General features: G+C 42.3%; 1 protein-coding gene across 2 annotated transcripts; it reads right to left on the bottom strand.

The window, feature by feature from the left end:
- Positions 1-276: 276 nt before the first annotated feature.
- On the bottom strand, positions 277-12026 carry NFKBIZ (NFKB inhibitor zeta). Of its 2 annotated transcripts, none has more exons than XM_030861080.2 (12): positions 11460-12026; positions 8968-9107; positions 8415-8445; positions 8189-8292; positions 7313-8091; positions 6275-6380; positions 5739-5885; positions 5483-5546; positions 5023-5192; positions 4024-4134; positions 3726-3893; positions 277-1396 (listed from the first exon to the last, which is right to left on the bottom strand). In XM_030861080.2, exons 1-12 carry the CDS (start codon positions 11746-11748, stop codon positions 1343-1345), a joined length of 2163 nt encoding a protein of 720 aa, XP_030716940.1. In that variant the 5' UTR covers positions 11749-12026; the 3' UTR covers positions 277-1342. The 2 variants fall into 2 exon arrangements, with proteins under 2 accessions (XP_030716940.1, XP_060154010.1); XM_060298027.1 differs by lacking the exon at positions 11460-12026 and adding an exon at positions 11197-11300.
- Positions 12027-19333: the final 7307 nt, after the last annotated feature.

Here is a 19333-nt window from a genome sequence, read left to right as displayed (position 1 = left end):
AGCCACATAGCACAGGGAGATCAGCTCAGTGGTTTGTGACCATCTATAGGGGTGGGATAGGGAGGGTGGGAGGGAGACACAAGAGGGAAGAGATATGGGAACATATGTATATGTATAACTGATTCACTTTGTTATAAAGCAGAAATTAACACACCATTGTAAAGCAATTATACTCCAATAAAGATGTTAAAAAAATTTTTTTAAAGAAAAGAAATAAAGAAGGGTTTTTCATGAATCAAATTTATTACAAAGAATTAATGTACAATCAAAGCCAAATACATTCCTCGGGGTATGCCAGAAATAAGCAAAATAATATTATTAGAATTAAAGTTACTAAAAAATTAGGCATTTTTTTTCTGAATGGTAATATGAAACATCATGGTACGTTATCATTATTTGACAACAGAAAACCAGTAAAACATGTTTCAATATTGACTTTTTGTTGTTCTTATAAAGGTAAAACAAACATTCCAACAGAGCAAGTAAATCATAAACTCTAGAAAGTGAGTCATGAAAAGGTGTTCTCTTTAACAGCATGCAGTTCCCTACAAATAATGTATCTCATCTCAAAGCATATTTACAATTCAAACAGAGCTCTGCCAGCCACTAAAGGAACAACTCTCCATCTGTTTCATCTACAGAGATGGTGATTACACAGCTCCTCTGAATGCATATGATTTTTAAAAATAGTGAAAATCCACTTGTTCTTTTCTAGTTTATTGATTTACACATTTCAAATGTGGCCATGTTAATGACCAATGTACAAATATTTGTATAAATATTTTAAAAGACAAAAATAACAATTATATACAGTTTGCAAAGATCAAACTTTAACCATGGTACCCTCCGTCTAGTACAACGACTAGAGACTTTCCAACACCAATAACTATCAGGTACTGCATCAGGCCAAACGAAGCCTCAACACTACGTCCAGATTTTTTTTTTAACTTCCAAATGCTTTCATTTTTCTTTAAAGAAAAAGTTTACAATTCACCTCCTTTTAAACTGGCAATAGCTACATAAGCAATGCCTTATGCCACAAATCAAAGCCTTCTCCTACCCAAAAGCTACTGTTAAATTGAAGTCAATTTTACCACTCAGATTAAATTCAGATGTCTAGATCCCAGATACCTGGGTATGAAATATTAAAATCTGCCAAGAGGAATTAGATATTTTTCTTCTTTTCTTTTAACATAACCCACTATATAATAGTGAACTAAATATGTTTGTTTCATAGAAACAACTTACATTTGCCAATACAGAGCAAATGGTCTATGTACAGATACATTAGGACTGCCTAACTGACAGTGAGTATTGCTGACCAGGCTCCCAGCCAATGGAGCTAATACGGTGGAGCTCTCTGCTGAATGGACTTTCCCTTCAGGATACGTCGGATCTGGAAAGGAAACCAATAGGATTTGTAAGGGTTTTTTTTTTTCTACGATCAAAGTACCACATCTCCTTCAGTTTCTTTGTAAGTAAGTATATGAAGAAATATGCAACAGTATGTGTCAAGATTTTAAGGGGACAAATAAAAATACTACAACTCCTTTTAAAGTTTACTACAGACCTGCTATAATGATTTTTGAGTACAAGAAAGTAAAGCATCTCCATTAAAAATTATCTGAGGCCGGGCTTCCCTGGTGGCGCAGTGGTTGAGAGTCCACCTGCCGATGCAGATGCAGGGGACACGGGTTCGTGCCCCGGTCCGGGAAGATCCCACATGCCGCGGAGCGGCTAGGCCCGTGAGCCATGGCCACTGAGCCTGCGCGTCCGGAGCCTGTGCTCCACAACGGAGAGGCCACAACAGTGAGAGCCCCGCGTACGGCAAAAAAATAAAAAAATAATCTGAGGTTGAAAATCTCCAAAAGTTTAACTAAGACCTATATTCTTTTCCTAATCTTTACTCCTGTTATTTGTGAGAACATTTAATATAATGCAGTAATCATGGTTATTATAATATCTCACCTACCTTGATGTCAGCCTCAACCAAGAACCGAGAGCCCACATTACACACACAAGTAAATTATAATGCCCTTCGAGTCAAGATAGCTGTGACATCCAAGAATTAAAGCATCTGTGCATGACTATATGGATCACAGGAAACCCCCAGGCTCATTCAGAGTCTAGTAATTGATTTTATACCCCAGCCTGACAAATTTTATGATCTGTCTCTCAGCCCACAGCAGATAAGAAGCAAAAAATTAGAAGAAAGAAGACTGGAGTAGGGGATGAAATTGACAGCTGCTAGGAGACACAATGACCATGGTCTGACAATAAAAGCAAAGGAAAAGACCCTCCCTCCACACACAGAGACACAAAAAATACAAAAGCAGGAAGGAGAGTAATCCAAGAACATTTAGCAAAGAGTCAAGCAGCTCTCCATGCTCAATACTCCCTGAGAACATCACTCTATGACTGCACACCACAAACAGCAAACCAGAAGTGAACAGTGCGCTTAGGACTCTGCCATTTACTATTTAATGATGGTCCCTATGGCTGGACCCACTCTGAGGCTCAGTCTTGCCAGGTGAACCTTCACCCTGCAAAGTTTTCCTAACTATTAAGTGGTATAATATACAGGAAAACTCTACAAATCATCAAGTGATTCATTTTAAGCTATAAAGAGCTCCACAAATATGAGTTACTATAATATTATGGTCATAGCGAGGGCTGTAAATCAAAGGCAAGGCTAAATTGCATTCCATATATTTTATTTTGTGATTATTAAAGTATGTAACAACCCACAGCCACAATCTCGTTTCCTCCAGGAAAAGAGTTTCATCAAAAATATTTTAAGTTCTTCCAAACGTACGGACACCAAGGGGGAAACTGGCTGGGGGGGGTTGGTGGTGGTGGGATGAATTAGGAGATCGGGATTGACATATATACACTAATAAGCATAAAATGGATAACATAAAACATAAAATGGATAACATAAAATGGATAATAAGAACCTGCTGCTTAAAAAAATAAATTAAAAATATATAAGTTCTTAAAAAGAGTCAGTTCTTGTTATCAAGAAAAGTTTAGTCATATGAAACTGTTCAATCCCCAAATATAATATATTGGGTTGGCCAAAAAGTTCATTCAACTTTTTCGTAACAGCTTACAGCGAAAACTGAACGAACTTTCTGGCCAATCCAGTAGAACCATATGATGAGAAAAGCATAATTTTATTTAAAGTATAAAATATTTCTAGGTTCTAAATTATATAAATAACCTTCCCATTTTTTATTTAGGATCAGTTAGTAGACAGAAATCATTGTTAACAGCTAATGTTTACTGAGCAGCACCCACTATGTGCCTGGGACTATTCTGAATACTCTATAAATACTGACTCATTTAATATGCACAATATTTGACAGATCATCACTTACTCACAAAACTAAGATTCTCTTTCTTTAGTGTGTGCAGGAACCTTGGTTACTCCTCTTTCATCAACTTCCAAATGTCAAACCATTCTGACTTAGCCCAAACCCAAGTTTGTGTCTTGGAAGAAAAAGAAAGACTACCTGACTTCTGACCATTTGGGGTCCATGCATAAACCCTCAAATTTCTTACTTTTCCTTTGGAGACAAAGCAACTGACTCTAAAGGGCTACAGTGACCACTGTTGAGACACAGATGTTGATAAAGCCCACCTGGAGAGTGCCAGCTGGCCCCTGCCCCTTATGTTTCGGAACAATGCCTCAAAGTATTTCTTCCCCCTTCTGTGGCCCTCACCTGTTCTCCCACAGGGCCATCAGGAACCAAATGTACTGGCTGTTCATTCTCCAAGTTCCGAGTACTTGGGTCTGCTCCCTTCCTCATCAACAGGCGGACTGCATCCAACTGTGTCACCCGATATTGCAGGCTGGCAGCAACATGGAGGGCGGTGTTTCCATTGTAAGCCTAAAGACAAAGAGACAAAACGACACCCATCAGGAAGGGAGACTTTCATGAAAGCAGCTCAAAAGCTTGAAGAAGGTATAAAGAAGGTTATTCCAAATCTTGTGCAGTTCTTGAACACTTCTAAAAGTACCTTTGCATTCACAAAAGACAGGCAACTGGGCAGTTCCAAAAAGAGGCGAATGAGTTCCAGATTTGCTTCTTCAGCTGCCAAATGCAGGGCTGTGCGGCCACTTTTACGATCCTTGTCAAAGGCAAGAGGGGGAAAAAAATGAACATCCAGAAACCATGCCCTGGATATGCTTCTCACCCAGTCTCTCATATGTCTGGTTCACCCTTGGAGACTCACTCGGAGTGCCCCCTTCTCCACAAACCCTTACTGCAACCCAAGCTCCATGGAATCTCTCATTCCTCCTAATTCCCTTTTATCACATCTACCCTTGTATACCGGGTGGCCATAAAATATAGAAACATAGACTATGCTGTTTTATCATGTGCTGTAATATAAGAAATCATTTACTGTGTATTCGCCTATGTTTCCAGACTTGGTGGCCACCCTGTAGACTTAAAATTAGCTATATCTGTCACCATTTCTACTAGACAGTAAGCTTCCCAAGGACCCAAGTGGCTTATGATTTAGGTATTTTCCCCTAGCGCCCCTAACTCAGTACCTCAGCCTTGTACACAGCAAATACTCAGCAAATAAACCTCAAATTTAAAGATAATAAAATATTTTCCAGTTTAAAAAACAGAAGATTAAGTCCAGATCCAACAACAATGAAGAAACCCTTACAAAATGCACTACCTTTAGTATCTGTGTATAACAATGGAAGCAAAATGAAAATATCAATTTCAAGCGTTTTCTTTTCCTTTCAAATAAAGACATTCGTTTCACAGCTAAATGATCTTTTGAATAATAATCCATAGATTAAAAGCAAATCAAGAAAGCAGATGAGGTGATCTTTTAAAATCTAAGCTTAACTATCCATACATTGCTACTCCCTTAATTTAAAAAGATGGCAGAAATAAAATAAAAAGGGGGAGAAGGTTTCATCTACACTTGGGAAGAAGGTCTTCGGCTATAACCACGTCTCTCCCACATCCCATTTCCAAACTCTTCTGTGAATTTTACCTTAGCTTCCACTGCGGCTCCCATTTGAATCAGACACTTAATTGTATCAACTAGACTCTTATTCTTCAGCAAAAGCTCCTGAACTTCAGGTGAATGGGGCTGTTGATTTCTCTGGAGTTCGTGAACCACAGCATTGTGGGCCACAACTGCACAGTGTAGAGGGGTCAGGCCTAGAAAAAAGCATAAGAAAGCAGTGGTCAAGCATCCCATCAATTCTTTTAGTTGTTCTATAATTACAAACCTTGAGGGTGGCCTCTCACATGACCTACATATGGGCTCCACAAGAACTAGTAAGGTAATCTGAGTAATCCCTCCATTGGGTCTTAGTGCTAATTTTATCTATAGAATATTTTAGCTTTAATTACCTCCCTTCCTTATTGGTATTGAACTTAATACCCTTAGAATTAATGGGCCCCTCTCTCTGAACGTTTCTTCACCCAATAATGCATCAATCACTTACCATCATAGTTAGTTGACTCCAGATCCACAAACTGATTGCTCCCCGCTGCTCCCTTCTGAATTGCCTGCAGAATTTAAAAACAGACATCTATCAGCAAAAGACAAACTACACAAATATTTATCTACTAGTGTTCCAAGAAAGGAGTAAGTCAACTCAAAAGAGAGCATTGCAACAGGCAATCTACATCCAACTCCTAATATCCAAGCTGTACCCCTTTAGCCCTATGGTAATGGGAGCCTGGCTCGCTGCCTCTTACCTGAAGCACCTGGGAGTGGCCCTTCTCAGCACAAACATGCAGGGGGGTTCTTCCCCAGCAGTCAGTCGTATTCACCTGGGCCCCGAGGTTCACCAGATCCTGCACGATGAGGTGCTGATTGGCAGCCACTGCCACCTGAAAGGCACTCTGTGGACATTCAGAGGAAAAAAATATTTTTTAAAACCCATAACACTATAGTAACAAAGAATATGAACCTAAACTGAGACTGAGGGGAGAAAACCCCACATAGAGAGGATAAATCCTGTTAATAAGCAATAAGATACTGTAACACAAGGAAACTAAAATAAGCTTAGGGTGCAGCTTTATTATACCCAGTTAGTCTTTGGTCAAATAACTACAAAGTTAAAGTTAATAACTTCAAGGTTGGCAGTGACAAAGAGTCAACATCCAGAAGTTAATATTAACTAAACTCTCTTGGTCTGGAACTCTGAAATGATCTACACATAAATATGAGACCGGCCGTCATCTTGTCCCCATGACCACACTTTGCCATTTCCCTCTGTCAAGATCCTCACCTGTCCATTGTGCTCTTTAATATCCAGCATGTGAAGCGCATTCATCTTTCTTGCAAGGACATAGGAAAGTGCCCTTCTCCCCTGGGCAACAGCAATATGGAGGAACCTGGGGAAAAACAAAAGGAAAAGAAAAGAAGTGAATTATTTATTTCACTAAGTTCATCCTTTTTTTAAAAAAATTCTTCCTTCAGCCCCTTTCTTGATATGTTGGTGTACTCAAATCAAACAGTACAGAGCATAATTTGTCTTTTCTGCTATGCTGACAATACATCTGAGTTGCAACAAGATGAATTAGGTTACCAGAAAAAATAAGTATGCCAGGCACCATGCTGATTGCTTTAAATCCATTATTCTTAATGTTCATAAAAACCCACTGAGGGAGGTATTATCATTTTACATGCCCAGAAACTGAGGCATAGAGAGGTTAAACAACTTGCCCAGGGCTTCCCTGGTGGCGCAGTGGTTGAGAGTCCGCCTGCCGATGCAGGGGACCCAGGGTCGTGCCCCGGTCCGGGAAGATCCCACATGCCGCAGAGCGGCTGGGCCCGTGAGCCATGGCCGCTGAGCCTGCATGGTCAGAGCCTGTGCTCCGCAACGGGAGAGGCCACAACAGTGAGAGGCCCGCGTACCGCAAAAAACAAAAACAAATACAAAAACAAAAACAACTTGCCCAACACCACAAAGATGTCAGGACAGATCAGTATTCAATCTACAAATCAACTCACAGTTGATCATGACCAACTAACCATGATCTGATTTTGCTCTACAGACACAATCTATGCTAATCTTTCAAAACCAATTATTCAAAGACATGTACATTTTTATTAATTTAGAACAGGTAATTTGTTCAGCCAGAAAAAAAAAGAAAGGAAAACTCTTGCTTGAAATATGAGCTATCATTCTACCCCACTAGTCATCTTGTTTAGCCAATCACTTACTCAGATCTAAGCTGGCATCCCTTAGAGAAATTCTCTGCCCACTATGTCCAGCAAGCATGGCTTACCAAATCAGCTCAATGAGATAAAGGGACATACTCACGTGTCACCATCTGCATCCTTTGAAAGAAACTGGTCTTGGGAGATATGTGCCAATTTGCTTTCTTCCTGCTCTACTTGCCACTGAAAAAATGACTTCCCTAACTGTGTGGTGTTCATTGGATTTCCGACGATGTTCGGGAAGGGCAGTGGTGTGTTTAAAGGGGCAGAGCCTGCATCATGCCTCGCCAGGGCCTCACAGGCACTGTGTGACATCATGTTGAAGTCCTGCACGTGGGCATCATTTTGCTGCTGAACGCTGGGGGCAGTCTGTGGGGGAACAGCAATATTCTCAGATTCCCTGGGACCACTTAGAAGGGATGCAAAACTTTGGTTCAGGCAGAACTGTGGTTCTTGACCATCAAAGATGTTTGGTTCATAGCTGGGGGACTGGGAAGTCCTGGAATAAGGACTGTATTCCAGAGCTGGGTTGTGGGTGTAGTGCTGTGGCGGCAGCTGCTGCACGTTCTGGTTCTGTGAAGAATACTGGTACATGGAAGCCTGATCCATCACGTGTGGGGAGCTGCTGACTTGGAAGGGTTGGTATTTCTGAGGCGGAGAGAAGACCTGCCCTCCGTGGAAGTCCTGACACTGCTCGTGGGGGGAGCTTGGAGGGACCCCAGGGCGCATCCAGCTAACTTGGACAGTGTTCAGGGAAACCAGGCTGCATTCATTCTTAATGTTGATAATGCTCTGAAGCAGATCAGCACTGCTGTCCTGTTTGGATTCATTGTGATGGACATCTTCCATGCTTTCCGCGGGTGTGGGTGTTTGAGGTGGCGTCTGGAAAGGGAGAAAAAATAAGTTGCGCACTTCCTTCCAAAATTATTCCAGGAATAATTTCCAATGGGTATTCAGAGGAAAATAGTGAGATACGTACCAAAAACTGGGTATGTAACAAAGCTGGTCTTTTGCAAGCTGGTCCATCAGATGATAAATCAGGGCCTTTCCTTTTCCCACTATATGATACTGTGTTCTTCAATTCTATACCCAAGAAAGGAATATGGAATCTGTGATAATTTTATTTCACAAATTTTTACCCATAATTACACTACACTGTTTTACCCTACAGCCCCCATGATATTATAAATAGAGGTAACTCTTACCTGTGAATTGCTCTCTGTTCACACCTTGTGTCTATAAGGAAAAAAAGTTTCCAATTTAGTGTGTGATAAATGGTTTCCTGATTAACATACATCAACAAACAGACTTATCTCTACCCCTCTTTACAGTTCACCATAAACCTTTGACATAGCTATTCTAGCAATATTTATTTTCTATGTTAATTTCCATCCTATCTTGCAACTTCCCCCATTTGCACTTTCACCTTAGTTCAACTCAGGTTAAGATAAAATTAATAAGGCCACTTGAGTTTTCCCTTTCTAGTCAAAATGTTCCATTTTAACTGAACCACATTAATTTCCTTGCCCCCAACTTGCCTTCATTTATTTATTCATTAAATTTCTCTTGTACACCTGCCAAGCACCTAGCAGTGGGCCAAGTGACAGCAATATAGCAGACAGCAGGACAAATATGTTCTCTGTACTATGGACTTCGTGGTCTACAAAAGACTTGCCCAACCTAGGTTAGCAGAGAGTAATAACACTGACAGGCTAACCTCCCTATCCCCCAACCCAAAACAAATAAATTAGGTGCCACCTTAAAATCATCGACGGCTTGTCCGGAAGCCTTCTGTTTATGACTTCGGATGTGCAACAGGAGTTCCTTCACCGAGTTCTTCACGCGAACACCTTGAAAGGGTCCTCTCTGCTGCCTTCCAACCCCCATATGGGGCTCAACTGTTCAAAAAACAAAACAAAACAAAACATATCCCAATTAAGTGTCTTCACAGACATGAATATTAATAATCTCAAAAGCTATCCAACGTGATAAAGTTCCCAACTAACAGACCGCAAAGCCTCTTCAACTCGCTTGCCTCATACCTTTCCCCACCAGGAAGCCTAATGAATTAAAGCTCATAAAAATATTGTTTCAGGGAACCCCAGAGCCGAGAGATAAACCCAAATTAATTCTCTGTCTCTCAGCCCTATCCACGCATGAGACAGGATCACAGATTTTGCCACCCTGACTCTCATAAATCTGTAATTATTCTAGACTTTTGAAAAACCTTGGGGGAGCAAGGAATAAATGATGAATTTTTAGCTTTTCAAACCAAAGGCTTTATGTCCACATAGAAATTTTAAAGTCTATCAATTCCACTCACCTAAGAAGGTACAAAACAAACTTCTCCCAAAGATCTCAATGTACCAAAGCCTAACATTTAACAATGTCTCAGTTTATTATTTCCCTTTGTTCAGCTACGCCAAGAAAGCTACCTAAATTCACTGAGCTTAAACGCATTTCCACATATGCACACAGGATTTCCCCTCACCAACTGTTTTTGATCACATAGGCCTTCTAAGTAGAAAGGAAATAATCTCATTTCATATTTAAGCTTTAAAATACACTTTAAAATGCAGTACATGAGGGCTTCCCTGGTGGTGCAGTGGTTGAGAGTCCGCCTGCCGATGCAGGGTACACGGGTTCGTGCCCCGGTCTGGGAGGATCCCACATGCCACGGAGCAGCTGGGCCCATGAGCCATGGCCGCTGAGTCTGCGCGTCCGGAGCCTGTGCTCCGCAATGGGAGAGGCCACAACAGTGAGAGGCCCGCGTACCACAAAAAAAAAAAAAAAAAAAGAATGCAGTACATGAGTACAGCATTCTACTCTGACCACTACTATGTCACAACCTCTTGGGATGAGCTGAACACAAAGTAAACACACAAAGAGTCAGGAAATGAATAATTCAGCAACCCCATTGAGAATGGAAAAAAATAAGATGGGACAAAAAACAAGGCATAATTTTAAATATATAGATATATACACACACATATATATAATCAAATACATGAGAGAAACAACTCAATGATAGAACAAACTAAACACTAGTTAGTTTTATGTTTAAGTCTAAGAATATCTTGCCAGAATCTAACACGGCATTTCTCTGGAATGACAGTAGTTAATAACTCAGCGTCACAGGGAGAAAAATTCAGTTTCAGAAATCCCCTATGGTAAACCAAAGAACTAACAAAATAGTTTCAGCCAGATGAAGGCCAAATGTGGAGGAGAAAAAGGGTCTAAATACACACACAACTTTGGCATTTGCTACACACTTAACATACAGGGAGCATGTTATACAACCGAGTGGCTTAAATCACTTTTTTAAATAAAAATGACAAATCACATTTTAAACTAAAACACAAGCAAAAAACACGAGTGGCCAGCCGTGGGGAATACCTGAAAGAGAACGCTCTTTAAAATCATGCTGAATAGATTTTCCAAAATTTGAGATTATCTAGACGTTCTTTGGTTCACCTACAGCGACATCCTGTTTTCCCCCAAATTATGCAACTCCGTTCATTAAGAAAAGAAGCTAACAATTCACAGCCGCAGAACGGAAACGTTACGCCTTTCTCTGCTACAGACGGTTCAACCATTCTAAAGCACACAAAACAAAAACCGAAGAAATTCTGGGCAGACTTCGGAAAATCACAGACTCAAGGTATAAACCGGTTTTCAGTCCAGCTTCACCTTACATCTTAATAATATCGGTTTCTTTTCTTTATAAAGTCCTTTTACTGAAAATTTCCACAAATACGTACTTAGAAAGAAATAAATCACGACCTTCAACCCAGTACCCAAACCCTTATCGCCGGCTACAGCCTTTCACTAAAACAGCCACAAGAAAAAGGTACACCTACATCAGATCCAAAATCTCGCCATAGCATGTGAATTATACCTTAAGAAAAGTTTTTTTTAAAAAAAAAGAGAAAACCCAACGTGGTCCATTCCCCCCACCCGAAGTCAGAGCTCTGTGTTTCAAGTTACCAGGACAGCTAGAAGGCGCCCAGATTTCACAGACGGTCAAAGGGCATCGAGTGATATTCAACGCCCAGCACGGGGCAAGGCATCCAGTAGTGGCCTAATAATAACGGCCAGTGTGATTATGTACCTCCTCTAAAGCAGGCGCCGAGGCCACCTAACACCTGGCCAAGGTACTTCGCTTCTGGGCGGCCCAGACCCCCCCTCCCCGCGGGTGGGCCGCCCGCAAACAGGGGTCCTGGGGCCGCCCCGCCGGGGCCGGTGGGTACCTTGCAGCCGCTCGGCACGGGCGCCGCCTCTCGGCCGGGACTCTACCGCCCCGCAGGAGGACACGGACGAGGCAGAAGAGAAGTCGGACGAGTCGGAGCCGGGCGAGCCGGGCGCCGAGGGCCCAGACGACGAGCAGCCGGCGTCGCAGGCGCCGGGGGCGGCGGCGGGTGGCGACGCGCCGTAGAAGTAGGCCAGGTTGAGTGGGCTGGTCATAAGGCGGCAGTCGCCGGCCGCGTCCAGCAACCCCTCTCCGCCGCGGCTGTCGTCCAGCAGCTTGTCCACGATCATACTCCCGGGATCGGTGCTCGGGAACCCCAGACACCTGCGCCACCGGTTCGCTGCGCGCGGCTGCCTCCCGACTGCGGCTGTGGCCGTGATGGGTTCGCGGACTTATCGGCTGGAGGACTGCGCGGGCACGGGCGTGGCCCCGGGCTGCCCGACTATTTAACCGGCCTTCGAGGCCAGGGGCGGAGAAAAGAGGCCACCGCCTTGCCAGCCTCCCCCGCGCCCGGCCGGGCCATTGGCGGCGTCGGGGTAGCCTCCCGGCCCCTCCTCCGGATGCGCCCCGTTTCCAGTAAAATGTACAGGATGAGGCAATGTGCCCTCCGCCCTCGCTCCGCCCTCGCTCCGCCCTCCCGGCCCCGCCCAGACCGACCGGTTGTTTTCCTGCCCTTCACTTAGAAACCCCGATGGAACGCGGCCTCCTGGCCCTCGGACCCCCGCCCCGGCCGCCAGCCGACGGATGTCGGGGCCGGCGCAGCCTCGGCGCGCTCCCAGCCTGGCCTAGGCGCCCGGGAAGAGGGCGCGTGGCGTGGGCCTCGCCCTCATTGGGCGGCGAGGAGGCGGGAGGCGGCGGTGGGAACAGGTTGGCCTGGTTCCGTGGCGTAGGAAAGTGCTGGAAGGTGCGCGCCGCGCAGCCCTCCCGCCGCCCTGCGCCGAGCGTCTCGCCAGCCCCAGCCAAAGCGTCTCCCAGCCAAGGAGTCTCCGGGAGGTTCTTAAAGGCCCATCTCCTCTCAGTTTAGTAAGCGTTTGCCAACGTACCTTTTGGCCAAATCCCAAACTGAAAGAGATGTTGAAGTCATTTTTTTCTGTCCTCAAATTATAATCCGGGCAACAATTTTTTTTTTTTTTGGATGCAGCCCAGGAATAAAAATTGGTGTCCTGTAAACTTCCATACTGAAACAAATACGTCTTAGCAAAATGACAAGTATACATACATGTATGTGCTTATTTACATATATGTAATTTCTTTATGCTGCACAGCTGTCCATTGTGTCGGATAAGCACAGGAATTTTGCTCTTTCCTATCTTAAATACTTTTATGGAGTTACACAATTTTTGTAGTGAAGTCCAATTACTTGCTAAAACCGTGGCTAGGAGTTAGCAGGAACTAAAGATGAATGATTATGTCTGTCCTTTCAAGTACATTATAATCTTTTAAGAATGATAAAGTAAGTACACACATGCTATATTAAAAGAAACCAATTATGATTAAATATCAGGAGGGATACAAAGTTCAGTGGGTGTCCTAAAAAGAACGTCTAGTGAAGGGCAAGATGAGGTCAAGAGGAAAATCTTTGCAAAGAAGGTGACATCTGAGGTTGGCCCCAAAGAATGGATGAGGTTTCAATCCACAGCATTTATAGGAAGAGGGAACAACAATGAGCAAAGAATTAAAGAAAAGGTGTCAGATAAAAGCTTACAGTCCCTTCTAGGATAGTCAAGGGAAGACCATAACATTAAATGTGAAAGGTAACTTGGTGTTTTTGGGCGGAGCACCTCCAGTAACAGGCTGACACACTGGTCTTTAATAAACATTGAGTGAACATGAAAGAATTTGGGGCAGGCAAAATTAATCCGGAAGCAGCTCAAAGGAGGAGAGAAACCACTGTAATGGCCCAAGAGAGAACTGACGTGACCCTGGGGCAGAGGCAGTGGGAAAGAAGAAAGTAAGCAGAAAGAAAACAGGCCTGCGCAGCATTGCTAAAGCAGAATGCGCAGGTCGCACCGGGTTGGAGATGGGCAGCAATGAAGGGGTTCCCAACCAGGCTATGGTTTGGGGCTGGATGACCATGTGAATAGGGATGCCAACTTCAGATCACAGGGAAATCAGGGAAAGTAGACTGTTAGGGTCCCAAGAGGAAGAAATGAGGGAGGCAGGGGAGGAGGGAGACAAAGAGCTTGAATTGTTATTCAGTATTGATAGGTGTTACAAGACCCTGGTGCAGGTGCTAAAGTAAATATTTCCTTGTTTCTCACAAATGTTGTATTGCCCCAGGAACTTCTTGCTGCCTTTCCCTCCTGCCAGTTTTTGAGTTTTGGTAAATTTTTTTAAAAATAAAAAGAAAACAGCTCCCTTGATGTATCTGCAGAAAACAAGGCTCCAGTAATTGCAGTTCCTCAGAAACCAAAATGGCTTAAAAGATGCTCCAAATGAGATAATAGGCTTTCTCAATAAAATCTATTTGGATTTTTTTTCCTTCCCACTAACATTTTATGTATAATAAAGGCCTTAAATGGCCATCCAAATAAATTCACGGCCAATATTTTTTTTTACAAAATTAATTCTTGGGCTTCCCTGGTGTTGCAGTGGTTGAGAGTCCGCCTGCCGATGCAGGGGACACGGGTTCGTGCCCTGGTCCGGGAAGATTCCCACATGCCGCAGAGCGGCTGGGCCCATGAGCCATGGCCGCTGAGCCTGTGCGTCCGGAGCCTGTGCTCCGCAACAGGAGAGGCCACAACAGTGAGTGCGAGGCCCGCGTACCGCAAAAAAAAAAAAAAAAAAAAATTAATTCTCCCCCTAAAATTATTTCCTGTTTCACTTGGTATATAAAAATTCAAACTTCAAAATCATGGCTTCTGGAGAACTTAATATAGATAAATACGGTCAGTAGACTAATGTTTCAAAATAAAGTTTTCTACGAAATATCAAAGCAATCATACTGTTTTAAAAGACCACAAACCACCACCCCCCCTTGGGCTTCCCTGGTGGCGCAGTGGTTGGGAGTCCGCCTGCCGATGCTGGGAACACGGGTTCATGTCCCAGTCCAGGAGGATTCCACATGCTGCGGAGTGGCTGGGCCCGTGAGCCATGGCCGCTGAGCCTGCGCGTCCGTAGTCTGTGCTCCGCAACGGGAGAGGCCACAGCAGTGAGAGGCCCGTGTATCACAAAAAAAAAAAAAAAAAAAAAGACCACAACACACAGTCAAGAATGGTTATTTGTTAATATCACTACAAAAATTAACTTTAAATGCTCATTTCAATGTTGAAATATAAACTCAGTGTGGTCTATTAGGTTGAGTGATATGACACTGCCACTGTTCTAATCAAACATTGTGTACCATTCACTCTGTGGAGATAGCTAACCATGTTATGAGGACTCTCTGGAAAAGTCCACTGAGGCCAACAGTCACTAACTTGCTAGCCATGTGAGTGAGCCATTCCAAAAGCAGATCCTCCAGCTCCACATCTGGCCTTCAGATGGCTGCAGCACTGACCAGCATCTTGAAGGTAGTCGTATGAGTAACCTTGAGTTAGAAACCCCTTTCAAAGCCACTCCCAGATTCCTGACCACAGAAACAGTATTTGAAAAATGAGCCTTTGAGAATTTACACAGTTTACACTGCTCATCATAGGTGGAGAAGAGATTAAAATCCTTATCTGTCTGAGTCTGGAGCCCAATCTTTTGCTTTAGAAAGGGAGATCAGAAGACTCATTTCCTCAAGGCTCAGAGGCACCGTCTACATCTAAAGATATAGAAAACGATGAAAATGACAGATCAGAGAGTTCCCTGACTCATGAAAGGAAGAAAACTATTCCAAAGCAATTGGAAGGAACTGTAAGTATAAAATAAAAATACGATGATGCTCTTTTCCTTGGCTTTATAGATGTTAATAATTTACCTTATTGTGTCTTATGCAATAGAACATTTCTGCATAGTAATATGATGCCAGTTAAGTTGCAACACCATTTTGAGACCAGTCATTCAGAGTTTTTAAAAAGGAACTGACGTTTTAAATGAAGATGTAATGAACTTTTGAGAAGCCAAAAATTATTTGGTTCAGCTTTTCAAACCTGAGGAGAAAAATCCAGTGAAGTATCTTACAGCATAACTGGCTGAAGAAGTGAACATCATAGGTGAGAGAACAGTAAAGCCTGACAGAGTTTATCTTGCTGAATGCCTTCTAGAGGAAAAGTCAGCAAAAGAAACCATGGCACTGCCACTTTTCAATGTTATAGTAACTCATCAAATTAAAGATTTGACTGCAAACTTTAAAACTGATCTTTTCTGCAGAACTGCACTTTTGCCTTAGAAATGGATAGATCTGCTGACTGTCTGGACTTGCTATTCTGGTTGTATTCATCAGGTATCAGCACCAACTAATTATCAAAGATCTTTCATATGAATGTTTGACAACAAACATAGAGGTGCTGAATCGGGGCTTCCCTGGTGGCGCAGTGGTTGAGAGTCCGCCTGCCGATGCAGGGGACACGCGTTCGTGCCTCGGTCCGGGAAGATCCCACATGCCGCGGAGCGGCTGGGCCCGTGACCCATGGCCGCTGAGCCTGCGCGTCCGGAGCCTGTGCTCCGCAGCGGGAGAGGCCACAACAGGGAGAGGCCCTCGTACGGCAAAAAAAAAAAAAAAAAAAAAAAAGAGGTGCTGAATCATTTGAAGTATACAATAATTTTTTTGAATCTCATCATTTATCCTGGAACAGTTGTGTTGACATTTGCACTGATGGTACTAAAGCAATGGTGGGTAAAATTGCTGGTGCCTTACAACAAGTGAAGGCAATGGCAACAAAATGAACTAGTCATCATTGTATTCTTTACCACTACCCATTTGCAGAAAAAAGGAAATAAAAGAGAGAGAAGCCAGTTTCACTTAAGAAAGTCATAGATGAAACAGTAATAATTACTAACTTTATTAAGACTTGACCCTTGAAATATATATATCTTTAATATTTTATGACAATTGTCTGGAAAGGCATTTGGTCTACTAGGTTGAATGATATGATATGACAATGCCATTTGTTCTAATCAAATACTGTTTGAGTTGTGAGCTGAACTAGTCTCTATTTTTTATGGAATACCAATTTTACTTGACTGACAAACTGGTTATTCAGATTTGGGTATTTGTCAGTTTTTGGGTTGTTTTTTTTTTAACACATGCAAATCATTTATTTCATTTCATTCTCACCATGATTCTCTGATGTGGGAATTGTTCCCTACATTTGATAGGTGAAGATATGAAAACTAAAACAGATAGCACCACTTGTCCAGGATCCCATAGCTGGAGCTCACATATGAATGCAGTGGATCATCACTTGTTTTTTTTTTTGTTTGTTTGTTTGTTTTAACATCTTTATTGGGATATAATTGCTTTACAATGGTGTGTTAGTTTCTGCTTTAAAACAAAGTGAATCAGTTATACGTATACATATGTTCCCATATCTCTTCCCTCTTGCGTCTCCCTCCCTCCCACCCTCCCTATCCCACCCCTCCAGGTGGTCACAAAGCACCGAGCTGATCTCCCTGTGCTATGCGGCTGCTTCCCACTAGCTATCTATTTTACGTTTGGTAGTGTATATATGTCCATGCCTCTCTCTCGCCCTGTCACAGCTCACCCTTCCCCCTCCCCATATCCTCAAGTCTGTTCTCCAGTAGGTCTATGTCTTTATTTCTGTCTTACCCCTAGGTTCTTCATGACATTTTTTTTTCTTAAATTCCATATATATGTGTTAGCATACGGTATTTGTCTTTCTCTTTCTGACTTACTTCACTCTGTATGACAGACTCTAGGTCTATCCACCTCATTACAAATAGCTCAATTTCGTTTCTTTTTATGGCTGAGTAATATTCCATTGTATATATGTGCCACATCTTCTTTATCCATTCATCCGATGATGGGCACTTAGGTCAAACATGGATTGTTGTGAATTGAAAGGAGAATTTAACATTGGAATTCATTAATGAGGAAATCTGAACTCTCAGTTACTAAAAGACTATGCAAATTTCATATAACATTAATGACAATTATTCATTCAAACAATCACCTCACCTCCCCCAAAATTGATTTTGCTTACTACTATGGCCTGCAGGACAAATCTGGCCTATTGCACAGCCTGTCTCTTAAGAATGGTTTCTACATTTTTTAAAAGTTACATTTTAAATGGTTATATAAGTGCTTACATAATATCCTCTATATTGTCTCTTAGTCCACAAAACCTAAAATATTTACTATTTGGCTCATTACAGAAAAAGTTTACGAACCTTTGCTTTAAGCAAAAGTGCTCAGAAGCACTGCAATGTCATGGCTTTGAAGCCTGCAAACTCAGCTCTAGCACTGACCAGCTATGTGTTTTGGGGCAAGTCCTTCATCTCTGAGCCTCAGTTTACTCACATATAAAGTGGACTATTAGTATCTAAATCAAATTGCTAAGACCACATGAGGTAATGTACAACGTGTGTAAAGTATCTGACACATCCTAGACACTTCATGTTAGTTCCCTTCCAGTTCCCATAAATTATTTTGACCATTGAGTGAATCTCCAACCTACTTGTATGTGTGTGGCTGAGAGAAGCAGGGAGAATAGATTACATATTGAACAAAAACTTTTCATACCTTTTGTCTGCATAGCATTTCCCCCCAGAGCACTTTCCCACTTGTGCAATCCAACTGTTAGGAAGAAACTCAATGTATTTTTTTTTAAATCATAACTGTAGAAGTTGTAGGTCAGAAAACTATTATAATGAACAAAGATGCACTAAATTAGACATGAGGTTCAGTAGACAGATTCTCCTGTTAACATCCTTCCACTTTTCTCTATTTCCAACAACCATGCTCAAATTTCATCTCTTAACCTCATTCTGGATTACATGTTGCCCTGCAGAGTTTCCTCTTCCCATCAGCCTACATCATCCTATACAGTTTAAACGTTCCATAAATGCTAGCAAACAGGGTCTAGGGGACCAAAAGACCAACCTGTGATAAAGAGTAGAGAATAGATAGAAACAAAGTCATCTTTTAGTTTCATGTGTTCTGTTCTAACTCTCAGAATCTTTGACCAGTGATTCTCAACCCCTTTCTTCCCCCAGCACACCTGAGAGGTATGATACACTCCCACCAGTAAGGTTTTCTCTGGCCACTACGATCTTCAAAATGGGGTTGTATGGCCCTTGAAAACACCTCCCCAGTGATTGTGATAGACCATTAAGGAGGAATTCCGGATCTGTTGGACAACTATTGCTTTAAATTACTTTACCCAATAATTCTAGTGCCATAGAACACTCTATGACATAAATCACAGCAGGATCATTTTTGACCCACCTTCTAGAGAAATGGAAATAAAAGCAAACAAATGGGACCTAATGAAACTTAAAAGCTTTTGCACAGCAAAGGAAACCATAAACAAGACCAAAAGACAACCCTCAGAATGGGAGAAAATATTTGCAAATGGAGCAACTGACAAAGGATTAATCTCCAAAATTTACAAGCAGCTCACGCAGCTCAATATCAAAAAAATAAGAAACCCAATCCAAAAATGGGCAGAAGACCTAAATAGACATTTCTCCAAAGAAGATATACAGATTGCCAACAAACACATGAAAGGATGCTCAACATCACTAATCATTAGAGAAATGTAAGTCAAAACTACAATGAGATATCATCTCACACCAGTCAAAATGGCCATCATCAAAATATCTACAAACACTAAATGCTGGAGAGGGTGTGGAGAAAAGGGAACCCTCTTCCACTGTTGGTGGGAATGTAAATTGATACAGCCACTATGGAGAACAGTATGGAGGTTCCTTAAAAAACTAAAAATACAACTACCATACGACCCAGCAATCCCACTACTGGGCATATAC

Source organism: Globicephala melas, chromosome 4 (assembly GCF_963455315.2).
Source record: "Globicephala melas chromosome 4, mGloMel1.2, whole genome shotgun sequence".
Taxonomy (NCBI): Eukaryota; Metazoa; Chordata; class Mammalia; order Artiodactyla; family Delphinidae; genus Globicephala; species Globicephala melas.
This window is presented reverse-complemented; position numbering and strand designations above follow the sequence as displayed.

What these genes read in the sequence shown, in the direction of transcription:
- NFKBIZ (XM_030861080.2), bottom strand. Translation starts at nt 11,748, where the DNA reads ATGATCGTGGACAAGCTGCTGGACGACAGCCGCGGCGGAGAGGGGTTG. An exon ending in AAGGATGCAGATGGTGACAC is followed by an intron (nt 6,381 to 7,312) that starts GTGAGTATGTCC and finishes GTTTTTCCCCAG; the next exon opens with GTTCCTCCATATTGCTGTTG. An exon ending in TTAAAGAGCACAATGGACAG is followed by an intron (nt 5,886 to 6,274) that starts GTGAGGATCTTG and finishes GAATGTCCACAG; the next exon opens with AGTGCCTTTCAGGTGGCAGT.